General features: G+C 46.1%; 1 protein-coding gene across 1 annotated transcript in view; it reads left to right on the forward strand.

The window, feature by feature from the left end:
* Window positions 1-956: 956 nt before the first annotated feature.
* Window positions 957-17,002, forward strand: part of LOC141134077 (uncharacterized) — an 87,824-nt gene continuing 71,778 nt past the window's right edge. The window contains exons 1-2 of the mRNA XM_073623664.1: window positions 957-1,071; window positions 3,505-3,705. Of these exons, the coding sequence (XP_073479765.1) occupies window positions 957-1,071; window positions 3,505-3,705 (316 nt within the window). The remainder of the gene's footprint in view (window positions 1,072-3,504; window positions 3,706-17,002) is intronic.

Raw genomic sequence — 17,002 nt, forward strand, 5'->3', positions numbered from 1 at the left:
TGTAGCTCTGGCTGTATGTTTAGAAAAAATTGGAGAATTGCCCCAGGGATTTTACGGGTGAGGGGGGAGGAAAAAGCATACACAGGGTTGTGATCAATAGTAATAACTGATTGGTATAGATCAAGTGATCATAGAATTGTAAAAAATATATAGTTTATTCGAAAATTAACACAATAAAAGTTTTAAAAACAATGAATGTGTCCTACAACTGTTTCACCCATATCATGTTAATGGGGGTTCTAATCAAAGAAACACATGCATACATGATACATTTTAGAGACCCGACATGTTTCGGAATATTATAGATGTGATTCCTTCTTCAGGGGTTTCCTGTGAAGTTGTATGATGGAATCTGGAAAAATACATGAATAGAATACTGTATACCAATCAAAATAGTTTCAGATGTATCAAGATGAAATATAAATGATCAAGGTACATCAAAGGGGGGGGACATTAGGAGGAAAGAACAAAGAAATACTTGATGATAATGGAAAAGACTTACTAGTACACATCGCTGTATTTGTTATATGGATCAAAAACTATGTTTAATTCCGCAAGTAGCACTCCAGATTCCGATCACCATAATGCCAATTAAGGGTGTTGTGTGACAAGTAGATTGATATATGGATACATCTATTTGTCGTTTAGATACTATGTTAGATTACTTCCATCTGTCTACATAAATGGCAGCATCACATCACAAATCCATCGGGTGTGCCCGGCCTATGGGGTCCTCGAGGAACAGCATAAACAAAATAGGTGCATGATCCTGAGTGTAAATATAAAGAGAAGCCCGGAGCAAAGTAAGAAATACATAGGCGAAGGGCTGACATGACAGGGTGAGAAAGGGTGAAATGTTTGGTGCCGAGGGGGAGGGGCCATAGAAGGTGTTAAATTCTGTCCCCGCCCTGATGAGTCATCACAAACGAGGGGGAAAGTTCCAGTGAGCAGACAGCATGGCTGATGTGGAGAGGATCTTGGCCCAGCTTAGGGAGGAGGCAGCGGTGCGGGGGGCTTCTTGGCTGCAGGACACTCTGGGGACTGTGTTACAAGGCTCTGAGCCTTTGCCAGGTACGTGGGGACGGAGGTCCAGACCGCCGGAGCGGTTCTCCCCGGACCGCCATGCGGGACCGCAGCAGAGGGTGGGGGGTGGTGATGCTGCTGGGACCTTGTCGGGGCCGGGGGCGAAGCGGGCAGCGTTAGTGGCCAGGGGGAGCCTGGTTAGTGTTCCAGGACCGCAGGGGGGATCGATGAGCTCACTGCAGGCCCCTGGGGGGAACGTGCGGCCTACAAGGCGCAGGGACAGTGTGAGTGCGGGCCCCTCCCCTACCCCCCCAGGAGACAGTCACAGGAGACCGGACACGCTGCGCAGAGGAGGATTGCGTCACAGGGGACAGGACACACAGAGCAGAGGGCTATGGCGGCAGTCCCTGGGCTTTCTAACACTGCAGCAGGGGACCGAAAAGGGAACGATCGTGGGAGGAGATCAGGATTGGCGCATGGGAGAGCAGAGGCTGGCAGGACTGAGGTACAATGCACTGGTCCTGGCAAGGCTGTCCAAAAATCATCAGAGGGCTATGCTGCGTGGAGGCAGGGTCGGAGGTCGGCAGTTCCAGCGGCAACCAGGGCTGTATCGCCTGGGGGGCCATCATCTGAGGAGGAAGAAGGATTGGAGCTGAGGTCCCCAGGAGAACAGTCCAGATCTGACGAGGAGGCGGGGCCATTAACCGGGACCGTGCGGTCGGAGGAACACGGACGATCGGCTGATGGATCCACGCCTGTACAGTCGGGTAAGTTACCTTCATCTATGCCTGTTGTGGGAATGTCTGATACTGTTGGAGTTAGTAGTGGCTTAGATGGGTCCGCTCCGGGTGCGGGGGTTGCGGGACCGTCCGGGGGGTCTGCTGGGTTACTGGGGTTTTTGGCCGGTATAAAGGAACTGGTACAGAAATTTGAGAATGCGGAAAGAGTTGCAGCAGGGCCAGCGTCGGCATGGGTCTCGCAAGTTGGGAGTGCCAGGGATGCCAGTGCGGCTGGAGGGAGCTCAGTGGTGCCTGTCGTTGCGCCTGAAGTCCCTGCGCCTGCTGTGGTGTCAACGGTGGGTAGGTCCCCGCAGGGGACGTCAAAGGCAGAGGGGAGGCAGGACATCGTCAGGTTGGGAGATGCAGCAAAATGCGAGGTATATGTCTGCTATGAGGGACTGCTGGGAGCTCATCTGAAACAGGAGGTGCAGGAAAAGCTGTGGAAATGTGAGTACGTTGAGATATTTTCCCTGCTGCCTTTAAAAAAATTTAACCTGGACAGGGTAAAACCGGATGATTCAAAGAAGGAGGACGAGGAAAAGAGAAGGTACCGGTTGATCCCGAGGACACTTGCTAACTGGTTGCAAGCGTTCGCGATAATGGTGAGTGTCATAGGGGAGAAGAATCCCGAACATTGTCCGGGGCTCTTCTGCTACCAGGATGCTATAGGGGAGGCTTACAGGGTTTATGGCGGTACAGGATGGCTGTGGTATGATGAGCAGTTTCGTCAACGCAGAGCGGTAAGGCCAGAATTGAGATGGGACCACAAGGACATCAGTTTGTGGATGCGCCTGATGACGTCACCGAGGGCTCCTAGCCAGTTTTTTCCAGGAGGGGCCGGTGGACCTTCAGCCCAGGGACAATCGGCCAGAAACAAAAAAGGGGTATGTTGGCAATATAATTCAGGGACTTGTAAGTTTGGAGGTGCATGTAGGTACAAGCACGAATGTTCTGGGTGTGGAGGAACTCATCCGGGGTCCAGATGTTTTAAACAGGGGAAGGGCCGCGCTGGAGAGGCTGGAAACAAGAGGGAGGACTTCGGTGAAGGTGGACAGAATGCGGCCGTTTCTAAGTAGGTATCCGGACAGGGAGGCGGCGAGGTTGTTAGAGTCAGGTTTTACAGTAGGTTTTAGGATTCCGTGTTCTTTAGAGGTTGTTCCCCCCGTTCCGCGCAATTTGAGGTCAGCAATGCAACATCCGGAAGTGGTTTCGGAGAAACTAAATAAGGAGGTTGCTTTGGGGAGAATGGGGGGTCCTTTCCCATTACCGCCTTTTGCCGATTTGGTAGTATCCCCGTTGGGGGTGGTGCCAAAGAAAGAACGGAATAAGTTCAGGCTTATTCATCACCTTTCCTTCCCGAAAGGGGGATCGGTGAATGATGCAATTGATCAGGCAGATTGTTCAGTGTCTTATACATCGTTTGATGCTGCGGTGGGGTGGGTTCGGCATTACGGCAAAGGAGCGTTAATGGCTAAGGCAGATGTGGAGTCAGCCTTTCGGCTTCTTCTGGTTCACCCGGATAGTTTCCGGTTGCTGGGATGCCATTGGAATGACCAATTCTATGTTGACCAATGCTTGCCGATGGGTTGCTCCGTGTCATGCGCATTATTTGAACAGTTCAGTTCTTTTGTCAAATGGGTAGTACGGGATGTGTCAGGCATGAATTTGGTTATCCATTATTTGGACGATTTCCTTTGCATAGGACCAGCTGCTTCCAGAATCTGCGTGGTGCTCCTGGCAACGCTGGAGCACATAGCGGATAGGTTTGGCATTCCATTGGCACCCAAGAAGACAGAGGGACCTAGTACGGTCATCAGTTTCCTGGGCATTGTCCTGGACTCGGTGGCAATGGAATGCAGGTTACAAGAAGATAAGTTGGCGGACCTAAAAAGGGAGATCGCAGGTATGATTGGGTTGCGCAAAGTTCAGCTTCGAGAGTTGCAATCGCTATTGGGTAAGCTGAATTTTGCGTGCTGCATTTTGCCAATGGGGAGGGTTTTTTGCCGCAGGCTTGCGGCAAGCACAGCTGGTATTCAGTCCCCAAGGCACTATGTAAGATTGGGAAAAGAACACAGGGAGGGCTTGAGGGCATGGCATACCTTCTTGGAATCCTTTAATGGACGGGCGCTATGGATGTCGGAGCCAGTCAGCAACTTTGACCTCGAACTGTTCATGGATGCGGCCGGTTCCACAGGTTATGGGGCGTTCTTTCACGGGCAGTGGAGTGCGGATCCATAGCCGCGGGAATGGATTGAAGCGGGTTTTACAAAAAACCTAGTGCTGCTGGAACTGTTTCCGGTGGTGTTAGCAGTTGAATTGTGGGGGGTGGCGTTTAGGAATTAGAAAAGTGCGATTTCATGGGGACAATTTGGGTGTGGTGCAAGTGATTAACAGGATTACTGCATCATCTCCGCCAGTGATTAGGTTGTTAAAACACTTGGTTTTGATATGTTTGCAGTTGAATGCTTTCATTCATGCAGTACACCTCCCGGGTGTTGAGAATGCATCCAGTGGGACAGGTTCCGCGAGTTGGTGCCGGAGGCGGAGCGGCACGGGGTGCCTTGTCCCGAATGGTTGTGGGGGATAGCATTGGCCTTGTCGCCGGATGGATCAGGAAGTCAGTAAGTGAGGTGCTGGTCAGCATACTCGAAAGTATGGCATGAGTGGCAGGCGTTTGTGCAAGAGGTGGGTGATGAGTCGGTGGATGGTGCAGTGGGGCTCCTGGTGTTGTATTATGTTGCGAGAATGATGGAGGAGGGAGTGTCTGCATCGGCACTGCATAAGAAGTTAGCGGGTTTAGCGTTTTTGTTCAAATTACAAGGCCAGCCTGACTTTACAAAGGATTTCTGGGTAAGGCAGGCGATGAAAGGCTATCGGTGGTTCGTACGGACGCCAGGAGACCGATAACCTTTCAGATTTTGACAGGTATGCTAGCACAGTTGGTGGGGGTTTGTTCCTCTGACTACGAGTGCACCATGTTTACGGCGGCATTTTTACTGGCTTTCTTCGGGGCATTTCGCATTGGGGAATTGGATAGTCCGTCAAAGAAAGTACAAGGGGGAATTGGGATACAGGAGGTGACATGCGAAAAGGACGTTTTGTTATATTTTCGTAGGTCAAAGACGGATCAAATGGGAAAAGGGAGGTTGGTGCATGTTTTCCCAGTGCCGGGTTCGGCATTGTGCCCAGTGGAAGCGGTTAAGGGATTTATGGGTATCCGCCCAAGGGGGGGGGCCCTTTTAGGTGCATTTGGATGGGGTTCCGTTATCGCGTTATCAATTTGTGGCCGTATTTAGGAAATGTTTAAGGGCTTTGGGTTTGAATGAGAAGGAATTTTCGTCTCATTCCTTTCGGATTGGGGCTGCGACAGAGGCGGCTAGAAATGGGATGGATGCAGAGGCTGTAAAACGCATAGGGCGGTGGGAATCGCGGAGGTTCCAGATATATGTTAGGCCGCATCTGGTGGTGGGGCTGTAAAATGTTAGTTGGGAAGAATTTTTGTTCCTGTTGGAGGGTAGGTTTGCAGAATACTGGTGGTCATAGGTATTGTTTTGTGTTATTTTCTTTACAGGTTCGGCGGCAGGCCTGGTTTGGATAATGGGCCATTCCTTTGTGAGCTGGGGGGCCAGGAGGGGAGATGTGAGATATGAAGGTAGGCAGCTTGGTTTTGATAGGCAGGAAGCCTGCATCAAGTGGTTTGGGTTCCCGGGTATGTTGTGGGGAAGATTGATTTCTGAGGTGCAGTGTTATGCGCTTAGGGACAGGACACCGGATGTTTTCGTTTTGCACTTAGGGGGCAATGATTTGGGGGTGAGATCTATGGTGGATATATATCGCGGGACATCAAATTTGATGTTTGGCGTTTGATGCAGGAGTTTCCAAAGATGGTTATAGTTTGGTCGGACATGGTGGCTCGGACAACATGGAGGATGGCCAGGTCGGTTGAGGGTGTTAATAGGGCACGGAGGAAGATTAACCGGGTGGTGAGTAAGTTCATGGTGAAGAATGGGGGATTGGCTATTAGGCATTTGGAACTAGAGTTCGAAACTTGGAGGTACTTGAGGAGAGATGGCGTTCATTTACATGATGTGGGTATTGATCTGTGGGCGTTGGGACTGCAGGACGGTATCCAGAGAGCTCTTCGGGTGTGGAGGTGCACCCAAGGGTAAGGTTGTTATCATTGGGTGCTGTGACGGGCGTTTTGGTCTTTGCAGGGGAAAGAAGATATGGCACAATGAGAATTTCGGGAACTAGCGTTGCTATGGTCCAGATGGTACTGATGGTGGTTTCCGGATAACGGAGGTTATGGGGGCAGTGTTAATGGGGGCACTGCGGTCATTGGTTGTCTCTGAGCCAGCTTGTCGGCTTGAGGCATATTATTTCATTAAGAGAAGGGCCGCAGTGCAATATGGTTATGTTACTGATGTTTTATGAATCTCCTACAAAGACCAACGCTAGATAGATGAGGAATCTTTGAATAACAGATGTGTTTTTGTTATGATATTTATTTGTTTAATAAAGTAGGCTGCTACGGCCTTTTATAACTCCAACCCTTTGGTCTGGTCTTAATTGTTTAGAATAAGGTTAAGAGGTTGGGGTTTTAGGTAATGGTAATCACATCTGTTATACAACAGTCATGTATAGTATATAGTATATATTAAAAAATAATATATAACTAAAGAGGTATACATGTATAAAATATTATATTGATAAAGGCTGGCAGCGCAAAGAGGTGTAAAAGAGATAATGTTGTAATGTGTATAGTTGTATACACAAACAGGAGGGTAGTTGGATACAGAGGGTTAATGAGGAGATCAGATTGATCATACTCAGTATTGATGCATACTCATTCAAAGGCAAAGAGAAATGCCAATAAATTAAAAAGTGTGTATAGATCATGAGGCAGTATAGTGAAAGCTTCTGCTGCAAAACTGCAGGATAAGCTAAAGCAAATATCAAAAAGAAAATATATATCATATATATATTCACTGAACCTAGCCCAATATAGTTTAAGTCAATGAATTGTGCAATGCAACTCAAAGTTTACACACATAAAAATACCATTGTTGTGTTCATGAGAAACATGGTATATTATATAGATAAGATATCTTTTAAAATTAATTTGCAGCATGGATAGACCGGAGAGTAACGTACTTACTATATGGTTGAGATCTATGTGAGGATCAAACAGCTCCTTGCTATGAAGTCAGGGTGTGTAGCAAACAAGATGCCAACATCCTGAAATAAATAAGACAGCTAATTATGGGTAAGTACCGCCTATGGGGGGCAGGAAATCCCATATGAGTGTGATGACGTTAGGAAAAGGGAGGGGGCCGCACCAGAATCCCAGCGACACACCTCCCCCAGCTGATTGGAGTGTCAGCAGGGAGGTAAATCATCGCCGGATGCTAAGTTCCCCCGGCGCAGTGGCGTCCAGCGTCGCCGTGTCATAAGGCGCGATGACGTCAGACGTCAGAGCGCCGCCGACACTGGAAGGAGGGGCATTCCCATCATTGGTCCGAGAGTTCCCCACATCGCACCTGCACGAGTGGCGAACACTATGCATCGGACCATGGAAAGCCCAAAGTGAGGCCCCACACAGCAATTATGTGGAGCCTACCCATGCCGGGGGACACCAAGAGCCAACAGGCAACGGCCAACAGATAATCTGCAATGGATGCTTACCAATGAAGAACAATAAAATGTATATATTAGGCACCAAAGTGGAATCAGGAGATCAGAAGTGGAGAACAAAGCTACAAAATAGAAAGCATATATTGGTTTTAAATCCATAACAGTATAGTGATTACAGTAGTGCTAGGTAGCTATATAAACAGTACAGTATAAATATCAAGTCTATGAATTATACATTCCTGGTGCAGTACATTAGAGAACAATAATAAAAAGAACAACAAAACTTCAATACTTGTATTTAAAAACAATGCCAGAGTGGAATACAAATAAAGTGCATAGAAACCAATATCGTACATGTGGAGGTGTAGGCAGCATAGACTTTCAGCTACTGCAGGAGGAAAATACAGATCGGTTTCAGTATATGCCAGCTCCGCCACCCCTCCTGTCTAGGTTTGGAGGTCGGCATGGAAAGATTGCGTTCTACAAGTCACCTGTCCATGATCAACGGGTAGATTGCAATGGACGGGTTGCCGATCCCCAGATTAGGCACGTCTGGCACACCCCGTGCACATGCCTATGACGCTCTGTATGGTTGCTTCACAGCAAATTATACAATGACTTTTGTCATTATTTTATAACTCCATTTGATGCAAGCAGTTTCGGCAATTAGACTAGAATTGCTGGCTAAGCAATGTCCCACAAATTATGTAAGTGAGGGTGTTAATTTCGCTGTCCTTTATTAGTTTATTAGGTTTATGAGTCATTTTGGTCAGCACCATAAAATACTGTCGACAGTGTGATGCTTCTTATGGAGCATTGTTTTTATTCAGGAATATGGTTGAGGTTCCTGCATTTATATGACCAAAATAATATCTGTATATAAACAGAGTGTATGTATGTATATACATATATATATATATATATATATATATATATATATATATATATATACAGTGCTGTGAAAAAGTATTTGCCCCCTTACTGTTTTTTTATTTTTTATATATATATATATATATATATACAGTGCTGTGAAAAAGTATTTGCCCCCTTACTGTTTTTTTATTTTTTTTGCATATTTCTCACACTTGAATGATTCAGATCATCAAATAGATTGTAATTTTACACACAGTTAACCAGAGTATATCCAAGATGCAGCTTTTAAATTATTATTTCATTTATTAGGGGAAAAAAGCTGTTCAAATCTGCCTGGCCCTATGTGAAAAAGTAATTGCCCCCTCCCATGCTGAATCATGAATGGACTGTGATTAACCACAATATTTTGGAAAGCTGAGTTCAATTTTACTTGCCACACCCAGGCCTGATTACTGCCAGACCTGTTGAATCAAGAAATCACATAAATAGAAGCTGTCTGACAAAGTGAAGCACGCTAACAGATCACAAAAAGCCACACATCATGCCACAATCTAAAAAAAAATCAAGAACAGATTAGAAACAAAGTAATGTACATGTATCAGTCTAGGAAGGGTTTCAAAGCCATTTCTAAGGTTTTGGAACTCCAGTGAACCACGGGAGAGCCATTATCCACAAATAGAGATAACTTGGAAAAGTGGTGAACCTGCCCTACTACAAAAATTACTCCAAGAACATGACGACGACTCATCCAGGAGGTCATAAACGATCCCAGAACAACATCTAAAGACCTGCAAGCCTCACTTGCCTCAGATAAGATCAGTGTTCTTGATTCAACCGTAAAAAAGAGACTGGGCAAAAATGACATCCATGGGAGAGTTCCAAGGCCAAAGCCACTGCTGACCAAAAGGAACACAAAGGCTCATCTCACATTTACCAAAAAACATCTTGATTATCCCCAAGACTTTTAGGCAAATATTCTGTGGACTGATGAGACAAAAATTTTCGGGTGGTGTGTGTCCTTTTACATCTGGCATAAAACTAATACAGCATTTCATAACAAGAACATCATACCAACAGTCAAACATGGTGGTGGTAGCGTGGTCTGGGGCTGCTTTGCAGCTTCAGGACCTGGACGACTTACCATAATTGATGGCACCATGAATTCTGAGCTCTACCAGAAAATCCTAAAGGAGAATATCTGGCCATCAGTTCGTGACCTCAACTTCAAGTGCACTTAGGATATGCAGCAGGACAATGATCCAAAACACAACAGCAAGTCCACCTTAAAATGGTTCAAAAAAAGCAAAATTTAGGTTTTGGAGTGGCCTAGTCAAAGCCCGGACTTAAATCCAATTGAGATGCTGTATCATGACCTTACACAGGCTGTTCATGCTAGAAAACCTTCCAATGTGGCTGAATTAAAACAATCCTGAAAAGAAGAGTGGGGAAAAATTGATCCACAGCAATGTGAAAGACTCATTGCCAGTTATCGCAAATGCTTGATTGCAGTTGTTGCCGCCAAGGGTGGCACAATCAGTTATTAGATTTAAGGGGCAATTACTTTTTCACATAAAGCCAGGCAGGTTTGGCAGCTTTTTTGCCTTAATAACTGAAACTATAATTTAAAAACTGCATTTTGTATTTACTCAGGTTATCTTTGTGTAATAATATAATTTGTTTGATGATCTGAGTCATTTAAGTGTGACAAATATGCAAAAAAATTAAAAATGTGAAAGCGGCAAATACTTTTTTCACAGCATTGTGTTTGTATATATATATACACACATATATATATGCATATACGTATATATATATATATATATATATATATATATATATATATATATATATATATATATATATTATTCATACCCCTTGAAATTTTACACATTTCATCATGTTACAAGTAGATCGTAAATGTATTTTATTGGGATTTTGTGTTATAGACCAACATAAAGTGGCACATAATTGTGAATTGGTTGTCAGTGGTGGTGAAGGTTAACACCCCCCTTCGCATCCCCCTGGTGTTGGGCAACAGGGCTTTATGTGGAAGTGGATTGGGAATTCTGCTGTATCATTTAATGAGAATAGAATAAGAGAAGATATCTTTAGTGACTTGTTTGAAGGTTCCAAGGCTCTCATGTCTGATCTTGCTTTCACTACATACTGAGCCACTGACCTAATGCAGAGTAAAGTTTTTACTTCACAGGATGCATTTTTCCGGGTCAGCGATGAGATGAGTGTGAAAACAGGATCTTGGTGACAGCCTGGACTGCCTCCTAACATTCCTCCATCTCAGCACCTCTGTAATTCAGAAGGCAGGCTCTGTGAAATGTGTGACACAGCAGTGCCTACTCACAGAGCATAGTGATGGTGTGTCACAGATTTTAAGGATGTAAATACATGGGGGATCTTCCAAAAGTAAGTTTACAAACTTCAAGATTGTCCAGGTTAATAGGAGCAGGGTAGAAATAATTTAAATACAATGCGGAAAAGAATATATGATTTTACATTTTGACCAACACAAAACAGAAATTTGCAAAAACAGAAATGCTGGTTTGGGTGTAGTTTGCCCTCAATTCATAGGCATATTTCCACATTTATATATATACATGCATGCACTAAAAATTTTTGAATCATAGTGTAGCAATGACTTCCTTGGGGAGCTTCTGGATTTTATTAGGCTCTTCTGCCCCCCTACTTGTGATCCACCCTACAGCTGCACAACTCACTAACCCACTGACCATGACAGACAGAAAGAATGTCAGATCCTCCAAACCTTCCTTTTTTACAATTGTATTGGCTCAATTGTCTTTGCGAAATAGGGTTACAGGATACTAAAAACAGCAGCGAAAAATTCTCTCTGCTCAGTAGACTTTTCAGTGAACTATTTAGGCCCAAATAGGCTGCCATCTTTCAGTGTCTTTTAATCTCTACCTCAAGTTAGCTCTAAAACTCTGTGGACCTATACCACAGGCCGGTGTACATTCTTTAGGTCCAGATGGGATGCTACCCTACAGTTTCTTCTGGCCTCTTCCACAGGCCAGGTTAGGAGTCTTTAGGCCTCCGCCACAGGCCAGTTTGGGACGCTCTACGCCCAGACAAGCAGGTAGAAGAACAGCTCTGGTTCCCTCTTGCAGGCAAGGAAAAAACTGGACCTCTGTGCAAATACACCCTCTGCATGCATCAGCCTGGGAGGCAAGGACCTTTAACTACTACATCCTCTCTAGGCAAAGCCTGGGAGGGTAAGGACTGTTCTGGAAGGTCTCTCTAAATATTTACCCTCTCTTCAGCTCACATCACTGGCATAAACACCTAGTGAGTGGCCAGGCAGAGTAAATATTACATAGTTGGTAAGACTGATGTAGCAATAACTCACGGTGGAGCTGCTGGTTTAAAGCGGGCTGTTACCTTCACTCTCGCCACCTCTGTTTCACCGGCACAGGGTCTAGGGTCCCGTTGAGTTTACCTCTGGATGATGTAGGCACCAAACACTTGAGTATGTTTTCCAATGCTTTAATGAACAAGTAATAAAGGAAGTAGCAGGAAAGAGGCAGAAGGAAAGTTGCAGGGAAGCTCAAATACCTTTTCGTAGTATTCTTTAGTACATTGTTAGGAATTGAACACTTGTAGTTGAATGTACTCCCTCTGTGGGATTCAATGTTTGCCCGCCTGGATAGGCCTCTCTCACTTGCCTAGCAGCCAGTACGCAGCATGAACAAAAGTCTCTGCCACAGACTTGTTTGGAGCAAAACCCGTACGATCCTCTGCCACAGGATGTAATGGTTTAGGATGAGTATCAGACACAGCACTTGAACCTTTAAGCCAACCCGGCAGTACTATGCAGTAAGATTACTTCAGGATACGTCCTCCAACTGAGTAACCAGGCCCCTCTCCAGATCAGCACTCTGCATGATCCTTCCATGACAGGTCCTCCCCTGGGATCTCCTCAGTTGTCCAGCTTCTTCACTCAGGATAGACAGCTCAGGACCATTCCTCTGCCGCTGTGGTAGGCCCCAGACAGGCTTCTGGGCCCACCCACACGCCGCAGCAACGTGGGCCTCCGGAACGGAGGGCCACGAGGTGGTATTCCTAATGCATACCTGTCGGCCAGGAGGGCCAGCAGGTGGCTAAAAACGAACCCCTAAACGTGGCGTCTGTCCCATAAATACCCTCTCCCAGAATGCAACTCGGAGGACCACCTCCACCGAATTGTCTCTGGGACAGAGGAGCACTCTTACTCTTCAACACGTTGCCTTTCCAACACCGACCCATGGTGACAATGACACCCACCGGCGCAGTGTGGAATCACACGCAACTCAGCCAAGCTGGAACAGAGGCAAACCTAACTTCACCTAACAAGTAACCCACTAGATTTACCTATAAGCAGTAGATTAAAAATCTACCAACGCTACACTGAATAAAGACACCAGTCTATCCAGTTCACACAAAGCGTGTTTGAGTGTGTTTATTTCACAATGCCCTCAGTACTTACAGTGTCATCAGCACTCACAGCACTCTTGGTACTCACTGTGCTCTCAGTACTCTCAGTGTTATCAGTACTCCCAGTGTTCAGTGTTATCAATAGTCCCCATGCCCTCAGTACTTACAATCCCCCTCAGTACTTACAGCACCCCTCCGTATATATAGTGTCACTCAGTACTCATGGTGCCCCTCAGTAATCACAGTGTCACCAGTACTCAGTGTTTTCAATATGCACAGTGTCCAGTAGCCCTTTACAGCTGCTCCCCAATACTTACACTGCAGTCCCGCCATTTTATTCTTCTCAGCTTTAGCGATATGTCTCATTGTTCCACTCCAGTGGCCTCCTCACCCGGTCACAACAGTTCAGTGATCTCTTCTTCCACTATCACACCTCTCCAACCATCTCCTCACCCACTGTCACACTGCTCCAGCCATCTCCTCACCCACTGTCACACCGCTCCCGCCGTCTCCTTACCCACTGTCACACCGCTCCAGCCATCTCCTTACCCACTGTCAAACCACTTCAGTGGCCTCCTCACCCGGTCACACCACTTCAGTGATTTCTTCATCCACTATCACACTGCTCCAGCCATCTCCTCACCCACTGTCACATTGCTCCAGCCATCTCCTCACCCACTGTCACACCACTCTAGCCATCTCCTCACCCACTGTCACACCTCTCCAGCCATCTCCTCACCCACTGTCACACCGTTACAGCCATCTCCTCACTCACTGTCACAGCACTCCAGTGATCTCTTCATCTACTGTCACACCACTCCAGCCATCTCCTCACTCACTGTCACACAACTCCAGTGATATCTTCACCCACCATCACACCACTCCAGCCATCTCCTCTCCCATTGTCACACCGCTCCAGCCATCTCCTCACCCACCATCACACCACTCCAGCCATCTCCTCACCCACTGTCACACCATTCCAGTGGCCCTCTCACCCGGTCACACCACTTCAGTGATCTCTTCATCCACTATCACACCACTCCAGCCATCTCCTCACCCACTGTCACAACGCTCCAGCCATCTCTTCACCCACTGTCATAATTGTTCCAGCCATCTCCTCACTCACTGTCACACCAATCCAGTGATCTCTTCACCCACTGTCACACCACTCCAGTCATCTCCCCACCCACTGTCACACCACTCCAGCCATCTCCTCAAACTCCTCACACTTCTGCCACTCTGTTGTGTTCATCTCTCTCGTGGCAGCTCCTGCTTTGCCATCTGCATTTGCATCTGGTCCCTTCCTAACCCAATACAGTGTATCATCTCACTCTACTTACTGGAGAACACTCAACAGTAGCAAGCAGAAGCAAACAATGTCTTTGGCCTTAGGAGAAACCTAGTGAATCCAAATAGCATAAACAAAGCCCAGGTTGCCTACAGCTGCAAACACTCACATCAGACTAGGTGCACACGGTCAGTATAATTTGCAATATCATAAAAAGATAAAATAAGATATTTTATGTGGCATGTGATAGTTGTTATTGACTATGAAAGTTCAACTCTAAGGTCAGAGCTTCAGGTACTCATACCACTTATGATCAAACTCCAAAATTGGCTCTTATAGGAAAAGGCATTGATAAAACCACCTAACCCACAAGGGACTGTAAAACACAAGTTTAATAGCAGCTAACCTTTCTCTATCAAGAGCCAGTGTAGCTAGGGACTGGCCCAAGGGCCCTTTAAGGAAAGTAAGACAAAAATAAGCTTCACAGAATTACTATTGTGAGACAAGAAGTCCTGGCATGCCCACCTACTATTTCCCTATTGATTGTTTATGCCTTTCCCCCTTATTGGTCCGCATCAGACTGGAGGTACTGCTGTTAAATTGGTAGTAAACTCTGCTTTTTATCTTGTACTTACAAGTAGCTTGTGGGGGGACCAGTTTTTTTAAGGCAGCTTACTAACGCTTTAAGAAAAGCGCTGTGGGAGGTGTAGTTCACCATGTACAGGCTGCACTGCTTTACAGTGACAAGGAAACTATAGTTCCCAGGGGGCTTTGCAGCCTGGGAAGAGGAAAGGAGTGGGGCTGAATGAACTGTTCTGGGAGGTTCTGAGCACTTGGGGCCAAACCGGAGAAGGAAGCAGATGGCCCAGGCTAGAGTGCTGAGCCCTTAAGGCACTCGACTCCCAGTGTGGCCTAAGCAGCAACATTTGTTTCGGAAGGGGTTCGCCGGTACCCTTCTGTATCCTCAGCGGTTTAGAGCGTGTTTGCCGATCCTCATCTGCAACTCCAGCTGTACAGAGCGGGTTCACTGGAGCTTGAGCCATCGATCCATGAGGGGCCCCTCCATTGTCAGCATGCACGGCTGAAGCACAGGACTGGTGAGAGGGTTGTCAACCCATTACACACACTGTATAGCAGGAATTGAAACTTTAGCCCATCACAGCTTTATTTTCCTGCTCCCTAGACTTTGCCTTGCCTGCTCAATCTACCACTGAACACTGCCATCCCATCCACCTAGGATTACTCTATTAATTCAGAACCACCTTATGGCTCCCTCAAATTGCAGCTTTTTTTTTTTGCTTCTTCAAGTTAATCTCTCCAAACACCTCTTCAATCTTCTGTCCTCTTGACCTGAAAGCAGACGGAAGCCACCAAGCATCACCACAAGGGCCCCAACAAAGATGGTAGAAATAACCATTTTTTTTACATTATCCCATGCTGTCCCACTGCCCTTTATAAAGATTTTATCATCCGCTATTCCTCACTTTTTAATAAGTACTGCTTAATCTTTTATATAGTAAACTCATGCAGGCAGACTTGGACCTAGCAGGGTCACTCCAGGGTCTAATGGCAGCATAGCCTCCAGGGGTTTGTACTATACTTCCTCAAGCTGCCCTTATAGCGCTCTTAGTGACCCTATTACCGTTTGGCATTGTTCTCCCTGTAGGAAATTTTGATATAATAGTACCCTGTAAAGAAACAGATATTATAGCATTTTTGTCACAGTTCTGTATGATCTTTATTAATTTGAATAACCTATTTCTAAGAAATACAGTGTCAACCTAAGCAGGATTTGTTTATAGTGGAAAAGGCGGCAGACCAGTTGAGAGGAGAAGGAAACCAGTTTCAGAGGGCTTATCATACTAATGGCTCCTACGGGAGTACACTACCCATGGAAACAAAAGCCCCAACATTGCCTTCAGTCAGGAACATACTCAATACAATGTAGCTTTCGAGAAAATGTTCGCTCATATGCATAACTTAGCCCCAAAATTTTAGAAAGACTGGGATTGTTGGATTACAAAAAAATGGATGCAATAACTAATGCCCCCTCACCTCTAACTCATGTCTACTTGGAGATGTATTTACTTCTATGCAAATCCTTGGCTTTACTTTCATATGTAGGAGAAGACTTCATCTAGTTGTGACTATTGACCTGATACTTGTCTTGACACTTTCGTAGCTGAGATGTCCACTTGCTTTTGAAACCCATGTTACCCCCTGGCTGTCCCCTTTCCTCTGTTTTGTTATTTACCATTGTTTTTTTACTTGCCTTCATCCCCTTTCCCCTGAGTTATTTTCCCAGAGGAAGAGGACATCACTGGAGGTAGAAGACATCACCGGAGGAAGAAGACATGTTGGAGATACGTCAGGGACATTCTTCATTTTTAATAAAGGACTTGCCAAAAACTCTCTCTGTTTTTTGTAATGCTACACTTCTTTTTTGGGGTAAATGGGTAGGGGTACAATGTACCCCATACTCATTCACATAGGGGGGGCAGGATCTGGGAGCCCCCTTGTTAAAGGGGGCTTCCAGATTCAGATAAGCCATCTGCCCGCAGACCCCCCAACCCCCGCCCAGGGTTGTTGGGAAGAGGCCCTTGTCCCCATCAACACGGGGACAAGGTGCTTTGGGTGGGGGGCGCAGAGTACCCCCTGCCCCAAAGCACCCACCCCCCCATGTTGAGGCCTGTTATGGTCGGGGGGGGCTAGCTCATTCTCCCCCCTTTCCTGACCTGCCGGGCTGAATGCTCGGATAAGGGTCTGGTATGGATTTTGGGTGGGACCCCAAAGCACCTGAAAAGCTCACGAAAACTGCTTCCCATTAAAATCAATGGATGATTTCACACTAGGGCGGTGTGCTGGCAGGGAGCGGAAAAAACTCCTGCAAGCAGCATCTTTGGAGTATATATTGGAGAGCTAAAAACACCTCAAAAGCACCCCTCTGCATTGAAATGAATGG

The sequence above is a fragment of the Aquarana catesbeiana genome, linkage group LG03, assembly GCF_042186555.1.
Source record: "Aquarana catesbeiana isolate 2022-GZ linkage group LG03, ASM4218655v1, whole genome shotgun sequence".
Classification (NCBI taxonomy): Eukaryota; Metazoa; Chordata; class Amphibia; order Anura; family Ranidae; genus Aquarana; species Aquarana catesbeiana.